The following is a 14,420-nucleotide window of genomic DNA, read 5'->3' as shown; positions in this document are numbered from 1 at the left end:
TAAAAATATAATTTTGAAATCTCCTTATGTATATGGATAAATATTTCAGTACTTCACTCTATATTAAATTTGGCAGTTGGACTCTTTTGCTCTTTTTTTTTTTAATTTACACTTTATCAACCTTGCCTTAAAAAATGCTAAGGAAAGGGCATTCTGAAGGTTAAGTTGGCTTTCACCTGAAAACCTCCCCTGACACAGAAAAAAAAAAAAAAAAAATTGAGAAGAACTGTGCAAGGAAAACAAACATTTTAACAAAAATTTTATCCTTAATAAAACTCTTACAATGTATCAGAAATGTATATAAATATTTTATTTAAATTTTCACAGCAACTCCTTGTACAGTAGGCATTATTCTCCTTTTATAATAGTTGAGAAATCTGAGGTTTCATAGAATAAACATGCTTCCCAAGCAGGTATGGGGGATAATAGCAGCTTTAGGACAGATTTTCCATATGGAATTCTCTTGACCATAACATTTACTGCCATTAAGATTTAGATGTCTTAATTAACACATTTTATTCATTTCTTTATAACAAAGATTTTTTATTAAAAAATTTGTATATTTCTTTATTTTAAAAATGGCTGTGAAAAAAAAAATGGCTGTGAAAAGATGAGCGTATATATTACATGTGTGTTGGGTGTGTTTATCTGTGTAACGTGCCATCACTAAGAAACCAAGGCAGCTTTATAACCATATTACACAGCTGTGACCTATAGTTCCACACTTCATCCTTAAGAAGGTCCTTGGAGAATTGAATCCAATGAGTGTGCCAAGGCCAAATACAGCCATGAAATTCCCCATCTTAGACTCTACCAGTGTTACCCAACAGTGGACAAGAGAAAAAAAACAACAAAGTGATCTTCCTATGGACAAATTCATTGCATTTTATTGTAGAAATACAAAATGTTAAGAGTTTCTTTCTAATTGCAATTCAACAATATAATTGAAAAAAGGAAAGCATTTAAAAAGTTCTTCCCTGTTGCATTTTCTGTTAATTTTTCTGTTATTTCACATATTTATGAAACCTCAGTTACTGGATTTAATTTGACAATGCATATTAGCATCTTAAAATTTCAATCAAAGGCATTGTAAATTGCTTTTTACACTGGAATTTCTTTAAAAGCCAAATACATTGTATAAATGAACAAGAACTGAACAAACCACACAGAAATCTTTTTTTCCCAGATGGTACAGAATAATTTCTTCTAAATAACAAATGGCAGGGAATAAACTTGGTTACGCATAAAATATATCAAGTTGTCTCAGTGGTAAAGAATCCACCTGCAATGCAGAAGACACAGAAGACATGGGTTCCATCACTGCATCGGGACAATCCCTGTGTATATATTCACGGCAACCCACTCCAGTATTCTTGCCTGGGAAATCCAGTGGGTAGAGGAGCCTGGTGGGCTATAGGGTCACAAAGAGTTGGACATGGCTGATGTGACTGAGCACAGAATACTACATTAAGATGGTAAGAATATGTAATTTATGTATTTTATTTTTAAAATATTCTATTTTATCAAATTTGTCATATTTTAAAACTGCTTTTCGTTTATTACATGAGCAACCTTGAAAATTTTGAGGGTGAACAAGACTACATTCAACACTATTAAGCATATTTATCACAGGAAATACTGAATGGTATTTCCCTGTGTGCATGAAAAACAATGATATTAAATATGTAAGAGATGTGAAACAAACAGTCCTCTGTTTCTAAAAACCAAGAGTTATTATTAAGAAACATTGTTAGGTGAACAAAAGTTTGACTCTTCAGAAAATTTAATGTTTGATTTCTGCCAGTAAAAGATTTAAAAATAAAAATCATAATTTTTCTGTTTCAATGAAATATCTGTTACAACATTGGCCTTTAGATAAAGAATACCTTTAAGTGAAAAGTATACAATATGTATATATGATAACATATATATATGTATATATATGTATATATAATTAATGATATCCCTGCAATAGGAGTTCACAACCCCCCTCCAGCATTCTTGCCTAGAAAATTCTATGGACCGAGAAACCTAGCGGGCTACAGTCCACGGGCTTGCAAAGAGTTGGACATAATTGAGCACAAACATGATGATATATATGATATTCAACAATATTTAGCCATATTATGTGTTTATATATATATATATTTATATATGTGCATATAATGACTTTGGCCACCTGATGCAAAGAACTGACTCATTGGAAAAGACCCTGATGCTGGGAAAGATTAAAGGCAGGAGGAGAAGACGATGACAGAGGATGAGATGGTTGGATGGCATCACTGACTTGATGGACATGAGTTTGAGCAAGCTCCGGGAGTTGGTGATGGACAGGGAAGCCTGGAATGCTACAGTCCATGGGGCTGCAAAGAGTTGGACACAACTGAGCAACTGACCTGAACTGAATATATGTGTGTGTGTGTGTATATATATATATATATAATTTAATGATAGGAAAGTCTGGCTTTTAAGATTGATTCCTAGATTTCTTAAATCAATAACACACTGAAAAAAACCACTGACAAGAGTTGAATCTGTAATATCTTTTATGGTTGTGATAGATATCCAGGGCTATCTAAAGTACTCAAATATGGGATATAATATATATTATAGTTGGTTAAAAAAAATGTTAGAAATCAATTGAAGATCATGGGTTTTAACTTCTTGGCAGCACCAAGTTGACTTGTTCTTAATAAAGACATGGCTAATCCATCCCAGTGATGAGAGATGGATTACTGACTTGGGAAAAGTGTTTGCATACTGAGCACAGGATAAAGAGAAGGACCTAGGGGAGAAAATAACTCTGCTTTAAGTTAAGACTGAGTCTACAATGCGTGAGGCTTTGGAGAGCAGGGTTTTACAATCCAGTTCCACTTCCCCCTTTCTATCAGGGCATTGTCCCTTTGATTCCTTCAGGTCAACATCACCTCCTATCTGCACAAGACACAGATTGATAACTGTGTCCCCCTTGTTTATAGTTTCTAGGACACCAGGAGACAGAGTGGGACCCAATTTAGTAGCTGGGATCACAACTTGCAGTTTATATTTTTGAAAAAGCCTCACTTTCAAGCTCATGGGAAATGTTCTTTTGTTTCTTTTTCTTTTTTTGAATGGAGAAGAAAGGCTGGCCAATTGCCATTCCTGCTTTTAAGAGTAAGTAACCGTCAGAGGGGTCTAGGCTATGAAATACTTAATGGTAATAAAGACTACAGCTCAGCTCCACTGATAGATGATGTTAGCAGCTTGGAAGGCCACCAATCTCTGAAGCAAAATGGGAGGTGTGATCAAAACTAAGGAAGCAAAAAATTAAATGGTAGAGCTGCTTTTCAAGGGTAATATTTATACAATACACTCTTCAGTGAAGACAGAGTACATTAAAATGATAGGCCATTAGCAAATATAGCCAAAAAATATCGAAAACGAATGAGTATTTCCCTTAAAAGAAGCTAGGTCTAATTGATCAAGAAATAGGCACAAGAGTAAAATGTGATGTTTTGAGACTGAAGAATGTTAAGCTGGTCTATGAGAATTATATACAATTAATTGGGTTTTGGAAATTATACCAGTAATAAAAAGCACAATTTTGTCAATTTTTTAACTACTAATGAAATATAGATAGATAAAGATTTCTGAAATGTGGATATCAAAAGCTGATATTAATGTCATTTTAAATACTGTTCTTATAAATATGTCACATTAATAAAATTAAAATGTATTATTCTAATGGATGAGGCAAACTCAATCTTTTAATTGATTAACATACTTGTTGGGGAGCAGTGTTGCCATACTGTGGCAGTTACGGCCTTTCAATTATTTTCACTTTTTAATCAGAAACTTACTTATTACTAGGAAGAAAAGCATCCACTTTAAATATGTCACTATATTGGGCAAAATTGCATGCCTGCCTGGTCAACCTACCTTTTGAAATTCCAATAAAATGTAGATTTTGTCCTTCACTAGACCTATGTGCAATCTTAAAATTTATGTTGAATATAAAATCCTACTAACTCTTAAATGAAATTTTATAAAAAGAACATCTCCCCTCCTACTTGAAAGGCTAGCTGTGGAGAGTCACCTATTCATTGTAATCTGACATTTAGTACATACCCAGGATGTAAATTGCCACACTCACCAGTGGGCCCAGAGCACAACCTCTGGCCGTGCAGGCTTGGACCCTGAAGGAATGCAAGCTCCAAGGAGCGAATCCAGAAGCATGACAACTGAGTTCTGAAGAGTTGTGAATTAATATACCATCAAGATACAGCCCGTAACTTGTGATAACACCTGGGAAGGCAATAATAATTGTCTTTTAGTATGATTGTTAGACAATAGCAAAGAAGGTCTTAAAAGAAGCATGCACTTCTTGATGCAATTTCTAATTGCATGGAATCACAGTCTCTCCCTCAGTCTAAACCCTATCTCCTTCCAAAGAATAAAACAGGCTTTAAACTCTTGAAGCTCAAATTGTTAAGCTAATTACTATAGAGGCACAAATAGAAACCGAGTCCCAGTATAAGAAGCTTTCTATTGCATCATGCTAACTGCTGTCATTGGTGACCCATATCAAAAATGAATAAACTAAGTACATTTACAATTTGAATTGTTTCCTAAAATGATATCCTGATAGACGTGCTTGAGAAGTCCAATGACCCTGTTTGGTAATGCATCATGTGTGACTCAGGATGTACCAGGCACTGTTCCAAGTGCATCCTCTTTTTTAACTCCCTCCTCATAGTACTACTGTAATAAGTGCAGGATTATCATCACTATATCATAGATGAGCCAAGTCAGGCACAGATAACTTAGGTAACTTGCTCAAGGTCACAGAGCTGGCAAATGTGGGAATCAGGATTTGAATCTGGCTCCAGAGCCTGTGCTCTCAATTACAACACTGAATCACCTAAATGTAAAGCCCACACAACTTTCACAGATCCATTTATGAGACACTCATGTACAGGGTAGAGAAGCTATGATTTGCGAGATTTAATGATCAACTCAAATTTGTTTTTAGAAGTTATGTGTACTTTCATGAAATCAACTAACAGAGATTTGAGAAACTGCACGGCTAATGAATATAATCATATGATTTCTTCCATTCCAACATGCATTGGGTGGGATGGTGCACCCTTTTTAAAAGGAGGTTAGGGATCTCTGTTCACTGGAAATATCCCCACTCATTAAACATCATATGTTAAGAAACAGAACTTTGCTTACATGCTAAATTAGAACTTCTTTCAAAGGTAAATTAATTTCACAGTGGCCTCCTGACTGTACCCTTGAAGAATTATCTTAACTGTTCCTCTGTCAGACAGTCTTCCTTGAAGACGGATGTTAGGTTCTTCTCCACTAGCAGACAGCACATCTCCATCATGGCACTTAGCCACTTCTCACATTATTAATATTATTATTCCTTATGTAGTTGCCTGACATCTCCAATGGGCTATAGGCTCCCCAAGGTAATCTTGACTTCCTCACCTGTATGTTTCTAGAGCTTAGCGCTGTGCCTAAAATGTGGTTTATGCTAAGCTGCTTCAGTCGTGTCTGACTCTTTGCAACCGCACGGACTGTAGCCTGCCAGGCTCCTCTGTTCACGGGGTTTCCTGGGCAAAAATACTGGAGTTCCTGTGCCCTGCTCCAGGAGATCTTCCCTACCCAGGGATCAAATCTGCGTCTCCAGCATCTCCTGCATTGCCAGGCAGGTTCTTTACCACTAGCACCATCTGGGGGGTAGGCACTTAAAAAATATTGACTGAATGAATAAATTAACTTATATGCAGCATAGCATAATACCAGGATCCAACAGAATGAAAATTTAAGACTATAGGGAGAAAAGGATACCTAGATACCTGATATATTAAAAAAAAAAAACTCGCTAAAAGTTTGATATTACAGGATAACTCAAAATAGTATTTTGAGAAGGAATGAGTTTTGCAACAGAAGACTCTAGCAAAATCAAATGTCATCAAGAGAGTCCTTGAGAGCTGTCTTCCTGGAGAACTGACTCTAAGTCTTATGAACACCAGATCTGGTCTTCTGAATGTCTTAAAAGTAGATCAAGCCCTCATTCATCATTGTATCAGGGACAGCATCACTCAGGCAGTCATAACACCAGAAGACATCATAAGCATCCTGCTCTCCTGGGTGGGAGTTGCTCATTTCTAGAAACTTCACAATGGTCTGGCAGCAGCAGCATCTGTGCACTTATGAAATGCTGTGCCTGTTGTCACAATATCCCTTACAATGTTGCTTTTGATTAAGAAATCAGTTTATAACAAAAGAGGGGAAGTGAATTAATACTATGGAAGTGATCGATCTTATATCTCATTAACCCATAGCATGGGAAACTGCAGAAATGGCCTTTGGAAATGTACATTACAGCCCAACCTGAGTCACCCTATGGATCTGAAATCCCTGTAGGATGCTGTAACTGCTTTGAACTAGGGACCAGTATTTGATGCTGGTTTTTCTATAGTGAGAAAATGTGAGAATCTTTCTTAAGATCATTTCTTAAATCATTTTCTAAAATGTCACGCAAGTATTTTTGAAATTATAAAACATTTTATGATTAAAAATGTACTGAACACTTACATTGAGTCAGACAAAAGGTTGTATGCTTTATATGAATTATTTCTGTTAACTTTTTAGTCAGCATGTTTCCTTCCAATATTACAGTTAATATGCTCTTCAAACTATTTGTGCTTTCTCTACTCAAAAAAAGGGATGTTTATATCATGGGGCACCAGGTATCAATAAATTAGAAACAAGAATATTACCTGGCAACTTGGGATCTTTGTGCAACCATAACAACCTGCAAGGAAAAAGTTACTATGAGGGAGGAGGAATTAGCTTCCTTCCTCATGCTGACATCCTGGACTTTCTCAACGGTACACCTTTGTCTGACAGATCCAATCATGTGACTATTGGAAGTCTAAAGCAACTTAAGCCACAACCACTAAGGACATAGAACTTTTAATAAGTGTTTGGTTGCCTCTCTAAGTCAAAAGTCCCAAACAGATAGGCTACGGGCTGACAGCAAATGGAAGAAGTTGTAAATATCAACCATGGCCTTAACTAGTTACAGAAACAAGAACTGAAGATGTTATTTTTTATGTCTTGCTTATTATATAGAGATTTATATATAATAACCAATTTTACCTCCTCCTCTTCTCTGTTGATTTATATAGAGAAAGTTGGTTTACAGTTTAGGTTTTAAGTTATAGAATATCCAGGTGGGATGTATCTAAACTGAAAGGGGAGTTAATACTACCCAGATATGACTATAGGGACAGAGCGTAAGAGCATATTCATTTGTCCAGCACTTAGTAGCACCATTTGGGGTGGAAGCATGCAGTGATTACCATCAGTAGAGGAAGGTGGAAGAGTAGGCATGGAAACTGGCAGCCCAACTGGTAATTCATCTAAGGCATCTGATGACACCCGACATGTCCACACTCCTAAAGCCTGGTCTGCACACTGAGCCCAAGAGCCAGCACACCACTACATTTTTAGCTCTCTTGCTGGTTGACTTTCTAGAAAGTTTCACCAAGAGGAGGCACTGCTAGGAGGGTAGACGCGGGAAGAAAGAAAACATCCAGCTTGTTTTTGAGCATATTTCATGTACCACTCTGGCTCCACAAAATAGTGTGACCGCCAGCATCTGTTCTCCTTTATTCTAATGTGACCATCTAATGTCATTAATACCTGACACACAAAAGAACGAGTGAATTAAAATTAAGACGTGAGAGACACATAGTGAAAAACCAACTAGTACATGGAAAATTTAAGAGAAGAAAAACAGATAAAATCACACTAATAATAATGTCTGTGTGCATGCTAAGCCACTTCAGGCATCTCCAACTTCTTGCAACCCTGTAGACTGGAGCCCACCAGGTTCCTCTGTCCATGGGATTTTCTCCAGGAAAGAATACTGGAGTGGGTTGCCATGCCCTCCTCCAGATCTTCCTGACCCAGGGATTGAACCTGTGTCTCTTATGTTGCCTGCACTGATATGTGGGTTCTTTACCACTAGCACCACTTGGGAAGCCCAATAATCAAAAAGACAAGAAATTATTATGTGCCAGGAGCTCTGATAGGCAATCATTCTATGCAATGGGCACCCAGTGCACAAATCACTTATGCTATTGCACTTATGTGCAAATCACATGTTGCAGAAGCTCTTAAAGAAATTTTAAGACCCCTGGAATGCTATCTACTTGATCTGCTTTTCAACACTGAAATATAAAGTACCCAAGTCAATATTTCCCTTTTCTTACATAATTGGGGAACAGAGAATTTCTTTTCTGCTGGGATTATGTGCATAATATCTCATTTGTCTGACATATTGGGAAATGAGATATTTTATAGGAGTTAATTTTCATTATAACTAAATCTCATCCATGAAGTGCAAACTTAAGAATCTTAACCATTTTTGAAGGAATTCTTTCCAGCAAGCACTACACACTTTCCTGTCTTTTCACAGAGGCAATAATGAATATAAGAGAATCATTTTGTGAGGATTCAAACTGTGCATCATGGACATCAGAGACTATATTCACTAATTCAGTGATACCCTCCAGGACTGAGTAGGTGGAGGATACTCAGCCAGCTTTTCCTGTTAACATCATTTAGTGGGTACATTTCATTTATGCCTGTGTCTCCATTTTGAGTTCTCCATTGTCCCTCAGTGACAGCCTCTCAAATGTAGCTTCTTTGTTTTGTCTACCTGACTCTAGCAAGTCAACCCCTAGCAAGATCTGCTGCAAAACTAGATAACCATGACATTTGTAACTATGGATAAAGAAATAATAGACAGTCACTGAGACAAGGGTTCAGAGTCAGATGAGCACAGTGCAAATGAGCTGAGAATGAAATTAAGTGAGATTTGTGACAGTTAACTGCTCACTTTTTTACTATTCTGTATGCACCTGACTTCAGGGATAAATTAGACTGAAGTCCAGACTCAATGGAGGTGAGCTCTCTCTCTCTCTCTTTCTCTCTCTCTCTCTCTCACACACACAATTTCCCAGCATTCTATAGGTAACCTATATTAGACACTATTTGTAGAAAGGACAAAAATTTCAATTGTAAAAACAATGTACACTGAAAAAAATGCAGTCTGCCTTTTAAATCATTTTAGACACTCTCCTCTACTTCATCCACCACACCAACTCCATCCTCAGTTCTGGAGATCTTACATTCCAAATTGATCGTTCCCCATCTCCATATCATGGCTATCTAGTCCACTCTGCCATCATCTCAGAATAGTGTGTGTGTGTTAAGTCACATCAGTCATGTCCAACTCTCTGTGACCCCATGTACTGTACCCGCAGGCTCCTCTGTCCATGCTGATTCTCCAGGCAAGAATACTGGAGTGGGTTGCCATTTCCTACTCCAGGGGATCTTCCTAACCCAGGGATCGAACCTGTGTCTCTTACATCTCCTGTTTTGATACATTATTCATGCTCCCACAGAATTCATTCTTCATAATACAGAAGGCCAATTTTCAAAACATACATCTGATCATACCACATGCAGTCAGTGATCAATCAGGCCTTTTTTGAGTACTAACTAGCAAGATGAATTCCCTGTCCCAGAAAGTTGGGGTCAACATGTTGTGAGCACAAAATAGACTAGTAGTGCTGAACTCTCTAAGTTTTTTGCCCTTTGGTCTAGGTCTTACCAGAATGACTTCATTCATTTTACTTATTTCAAAGGTATGACCAAAGTGGGATATTATTGTGTTTTAGAGCTGGAATTCAGATATGTCCCCCATCCAAAGAACCTAAAACAAGACATTTCATCTGTTCTGAAGACCATTTATTATGAAATATTGAGTTAAGGACACAAAGTTAAATTTCCTGGTAAATTTGTGGATGATAAGAAATATCATTTGAAAAAAATACCCTTTCTTATCAAAATAGGGAAGCAGGTTTCATAACTCGCTTTTATTAGCAAATGTTTTGATGCAAACAGAATTAGGTATGATATGAAACAATGTACAATTCAGTTTCCAAAACATACACTAATAAGAAATAAGTCTAAACTATCTCTTAACACAACAATTTTTATTGACCTCAGATTCCCAATGTGAGTTACAAAAAGGAGTGAATATAATCTACTGGACTTTTTTTTTTTTTTAATTTTTATTTTTAAAATTTATTTATTTATTTATTTTTTCAGTGGGTTTTGTCATACATTGACACGAACCAGCAATAGATTTACACATATTCCCCATCCCGATCCCCCCTCCCACTCCCCTCTCCACCCGACTCCTCTGGGTCTTCCCAGTGCACCAGGCCCGAGCACTTGTCTCATGCATCCAGCCTGGGCTGGTGATCTGTTTCACCATAGATAATATACATGCTGTTCTTTCGCAACATCCCACCCTCATCTTCTCCCACAGAGTTCAAAAGTCTGTTCTGTACTTCTGTGTCTCTTTTTCTGTTTTGCATATAGGGTTGTCGTTACCATCTTTCTAAATTCCATATATATGTGTTTCTACTGGACTTTTTAAATGAAGCCTAAGAAGACACTTTCTTTCTTTGAACACAGCACAAGACACATATGAATAACTTTGGAATAAGTAAAATGTTAAGTTCTTAAAATGGTTTAAAACTCAACATTCAGAAAACTAAGATCATGGCATCTGGTTCCATGACTCCATGGCAAATAGATGGGGAAACAATGGAAACAGTAAGAGACTTTATTTTGGGGGGCTCCAAAGTCACTGCAGATGGTGACTGCAGCCATGAAATTAAAAGACGCTTGCAACTTGGAAGAAAAGCTATGACCAACCTAGACAGCATATTAAAAAAGCAGAGACATTACTTTGCCAACAAAGGTCCATCTAGTTAAAGCTTTGATTTTTCCAGTAGTCATGTATGGATGTGAGAATTGGATTATAAAGAAAACTGAGCACCAAAGAATTGATGCTTTTGAACTGTGGTGTTGAGAAGACTTCCTGAGAGTCCCTTGGACTTCAAGGAGATCAAACCAGTCCATCCTAAAGGAAATCAGTCCTGAATATTCATTGGAAGGACTGATGCTGAAGCTGAAATTCCAATACTTTGGCCACCTGATGCAAAGAACTGACTCATTTGAAATGACCCTGATGCTGGGAAAGATTGAAGGTGGGAGGAGAAGGGGACGACAGAGGATGAGATGGTTGGACAGCATCACCAACTCAATGGACATGAGTTTGAGTAAACTTCAGGAGTTGGTGATGGACAGGGAAGCCTGGCATGCTGCAGTCCATGGGGTCACAAAGAGTTGGACATGACTGAGCAACTGAACTGAACTGAAGTATTTTTGAAATTATAAAACACTTTATTATTTAAAAAATGTACTGAACACTTACTTTGAGTCAGACAATAGGCTGTATGGTTTATGTGAGTTATTTCTGTTAAAATTGACAACACCAAGAAATTAGAACAATTTAGAACATAGCAGTTTCCTTGTTATGAAGATGAGAGAATACGGTCTTAGAGGAACTAAGCTATTTCCCAAAGTCATACAAGGAGAAATTAAGGGGTAGAACCTGGCAATCTCATCACACCACTGCCACTACTCCTGTTATCCATTTCCAGCCTAATTTTCTCTTCTAAAATATGTAGGAAATCCACTCAAATTAAGAACTGATGAACATGCGCTAGCCCTAAAAGCAATTAGGTTGAGCTTAATGAAAAAATTACCATATATTTATTGAAAGTCAATTGCCTGAAAGGTACTTTGCTTGGTACTTTGAGAGACAGAAAGAAATAGTATCTATCTTTATGGAAGTAAGACAAGGGTTAAACACGGGTCTAATTAAATAACAATCTAACAGATGAGTAATAAGTGCCACAAAACCTTTACACCCAACAAAAGGTATAACCAGTTAAGTACAGATGCTTCTAGCAGGGAACAATCACCCTGGCTAAAGTGAGTCCTAAAAGCTTTTCAGAGCAGTCAAGTCTTCCATGCAAGGAAGCTGTGTCTTCCATATGTTCTTCCACAGGTTCTTCCACAAGAAAGCAAAAACAATGACTCAGAAAGATGTTCCTGGTGGAGAAACAATATTTACTAATGTGTGGAGACAAGTAAGTGCAAGGTATAGTAAAGATATCCGAATAGACCAGTATTTTGTTATTTTTTGTTGTTGTAATTGGTTAAAGTTTAATAGAGATAAGCCTTCAAAGGGAAGTTAGGACCTTGAATGCCGTTAGAAGGAATTGGGATTTTATGATACAAAGGAGAATCATCAACATTTTCACATTTTCATGTACTAACCAGTACTTTCTTCTAAGGAAGAAAAGTTAACCTAGAATGACATATATAATAGACTGGCATAAGGAAGACCATGGAAATAGGGAGAAGTAGGATAGCGGAAAATACTAAAAAGAAAAAATAATAATTTTTAAACACACATCTTCCTGAATGGATCTTAAGTAGTTGTGACCACATGTGGGAATGCCACATTTCATCAGTAGTGCGTGGAATATTCTGAGTAATATCTTTAACACTTTTATATACAGCTGACCTTGAATTGAACAACATGGATTTGAACTGTGTGGGTTCACTTACATGTGGACTTTTTTTAAAAGACAAATACAGTACTATACAGCTGACAGAGACACTCTACTTCCCTGGTGGCTCAGACGGTAAAGCGTCTGCCTACAATGCAGGAGACCGGGGTTCAATCCCTGAGTTGGAAAGATCTCCTGGAGAAGGAAATGGCAAGCCACTCTGGTATTCTTCCCTGGAAAATCCCATGGACAGAGGAGCCTGGTAGGCTACAGTCCATGGGGTTGCAAAGAGTCGGACACAACTGAGCAACTTCACTTTGACAATTGACAATTGGTTGAATTCAAGGATACAGAATTGGGAAAACTGAGAGGTTACTGTGGAGATTTGAGCATACTGGAACCAATCCCCTGCAGATGCCAAGGGAGAATTTTATACAACTTTTTCTACTGCTTGGGGAATCAGTATCCTTTCCCTCCACATTGTTCCAGGATCAACTGTTTAGGGCTGGGATGTGTTAGACTGATATGCTGTGTCACTAGTCAGAAAAAAGAAGGCTCTATCCTTATCAGAGATGGGCTGTGAAGTTAGCAGCAAAAAAACTCATAAAAATCTGCCACCAAAACACTAAAGTGCCTCTAATAATTTAGAAAGGGAATGTTTTTCAATTTGAGGATTAAAAAAGTCATACCTCTGTTTTGTATCTTGACTGAATCAATATCAAAATCTTCTTATTATTATAAATACTTATAATAGTGTACCATAGCTTTGGAAATTCCAGATGTTCAAGCTGGTTTTAGAAAAGGCAGAGGAACCAGACATCAAATTGCCAACATCTGCTGGATCATCGAAAAAGCAAGAGAGTTCCAGAACAACATCTATTTCTGCTTTATTGACTATGCCAAAGCCTTTGATTGTGTGGATCACAACAAAATGTGGAAAATTCTGAAAGAGATGGGAATACCAGACCACCTGACTTGCCTCTTGAGAAACCTGTATGCAGGTCAGGAAGCAACAGTTAGAACTGGACATGGAACAACAGACTGGTTCCAAATAGGAAAAGGAGTATGTCAAGGCTGTATATTGTCACCCTGCTTATTTAACTTATATGCAGAGTACATCATGAGAAATGCTGGACTGGAAGAAGCACAAGCTGGAATCAAGATTGCTGGGAGAAATATCAATAACCTCAGATATGCAGATGACACCACCCTTATGGCAGAAAGTGAAGAAGAACTAAAAAGCCTCTTGAAAGTGAAAGAGGAGAATGAAAAAGTTGGCTTAAAGCTCAACATTCAGAAAACTAAGATCATGGCATCTGGTCCCATCACTTCATGGGAAATAGATGGGGAAACAGTGGAAACAGTGTCAGACTTTATTTTCTTTGGGCTTCAAAATCACTGCAGATGGTGATTCAGCCATGAAATTAAAAGACTCTTACTCCTTGGAAGGAAAGTTATGACCAACATAGATAGCATATTAAAAAGCAGAGACATTACTTTGCCAACAAAGGCCTGTCTGGTCAAGGCTATGGTTTATCCAGTGGTCATGTATGGATGTGAGAGTTGGACTGTGAAGAAAGCTGAGCACCGAAGAATTGATGCTTTTGAACTGTGGTGTTGGAGAAGACTCTTGAGAGTCCCTTGGACTGCAAGGAGATCCAACCAGTCCATCCTAAAGGAGATCAGTCCTGGGTGTTCATTGGAAGGACTGATGCTGAAGCTGAAACTCCAATACTTTGGTCACCTCATGTGAAGAGTTGACTCATTGGGAAAGACCCTGATGCTGGGAGGGATTGGGGGCAGGAGGAGAAGGGGACGACAGAGGCTGAGATGGCTGGATGGCATCACTGACTTGATGGACATGAGTTTGAGTAAACTCTGGGAGTTGGTGATGGACAGGGAGGCCTGGCATGCTGC

At 37.7% G+C, this 14,420-nt stretch overlaps 1 protein-coding gene across 1 annotated transcript in view; it reads right to left on the bottom strand.

Moving 5' to 3' along the window:
* Positions 1–14,420, bottom strand: part of USH2A (usherin) — an 893,901-nt gene that overhangs the window by 403,013 nt on the left and 476,468 nt on the right. Inside the window, exon 36 of the mRNA XM_043484771.1 lies at positions 4,133–4,284. Coding sequence (XP_043340706.1) covers positions 4,133–4,284 — 152 coding nt within the window. The remainder of the gene's footprint in view (positions 1–4,132; positions 4,285–14,420) is intronic.

This window comes from Cervus canadensis, chromosome 13 (assembly GCF_019320065.1).
Source record: "Cervus canadensis isolate Bull #8, Minnesota chromosome 13, ASM1932006v1, whole genome shotgun sequence".
Lineage (NCBI taxonomy): Eukaryota > Metazoa > Chordata > Mammalia > Artiodactyla > Cervidae > Cervus > Cervus canadensis.
Note: the sequence above shows the minus strand (reverse complement) of the source record. Positions and strands in the feature narration are given on the sequence as shown.